The sequence below is a fragment of the Contarinia nasturtii genome, unplaced genomic scaffold, assembly GCF_009176525.2.
Source record: "Contarinia nasturtii isolate CC-2019 unplaced genomic scaffold, AAFC_CNas_1.1 Cnas_scaffold_187, whole genome shotgun sequence".
NCBI lineage: Eukaryota > Metazoa > Arthropoda > Insecta > Diptera > Cecidomyiidae > Contarinia > Contarinia nasturtii.
The window spans coordinates 1,042,916-1,043,577 of record NW_022197544.1 but is presented as its reverse complement, the minus strand read 5'-3'; the positions used below and the strand labels follow the sequence as shown (position 1 = coordinate 1,043,577).

The 662-nt window shown below is 41.4% G+C and overlaps 1 protein-coding gene across 5 annotated transcripts in view; it reads left to right on the top strand.

The window, feature by feature from the left end:
* Window positions 1–662, top strand: part of LOC116336565 (proteoglycan 4-like) — a 3,461-nt gene that overhangs the window by 1,162 nt on the left and 1,637 nt on the right. Inside the window, exon 3 of one of the 5 annotated variants that reach the window (XM_031760477.1) lies at window positions 1–654. This exon is cut by the window's left edge and continues 1 nt beyond it. In XM_031760477.1, the coding sequence (XP_031616337.1) occupies window positions 1–654 (654 nt within the window). The remainder of the gene's footprint in view (window positions 655–662) is intronic. The other 4 variants (XM_031760480.1, XM_031760478.1, XM_031760476.1 and 1 more) reach the window with 4 other exon arrangements.

Below are 662 nucleotides of genomic sequence, written 5' to 3'. Positions count from 1 at the left end.
AAGTGACAACAGTTACACCAATCGAAAGTGCACCTGAAGATCCAGCTGACAAAGTCGCGATAAAATCACTTGCCGAAGATGAGAAAAAACCAAGTGAAGAAGCCAAAAAAGAAAATGAAGTGACAACCGGTACACCAGTCAAAAGTGCACCTGAAGAAACAACGACAGTGAAACCACTCGAAAAGAATAAATCTGGTGAGGAAAATGAAGGGCGTAACAATGCATCAACTGTGGAGGCTGAAGGAGAGGAGAAAAAACCAAGTGATGAAGCCAAAAAGGAAATTGAAGTGACAACAGGAACACCAGTCGAAAGTTCACCTGAAAAACCAATTGACAAAGTCGCAGTAAAATCACTTGCCGAAGATGAGAAAAAGCCAAGCGAAGAATCAGCCAAAAACGAAACAGAAGTGACAACAGTTACACCAATCGAAAGTGCACCTGAAAAACCAACTGATAAAGTTGCTGTGAAATCACTTGCCGAAGATGCGAAAAAACCAATCGAAGAATCAGCCAAAAACGAAACAGAAGTGACAACAGTTACACCAGTCGAAAGTTCACCTGAGCCAACTGACAAAGTCGCAGTAAAATCACTTGTCGAAGATGCGAAAAAACCAAGTGAAGAATCAGCCAAAAACGAAACAGAAGTGACAACAGTTACACCA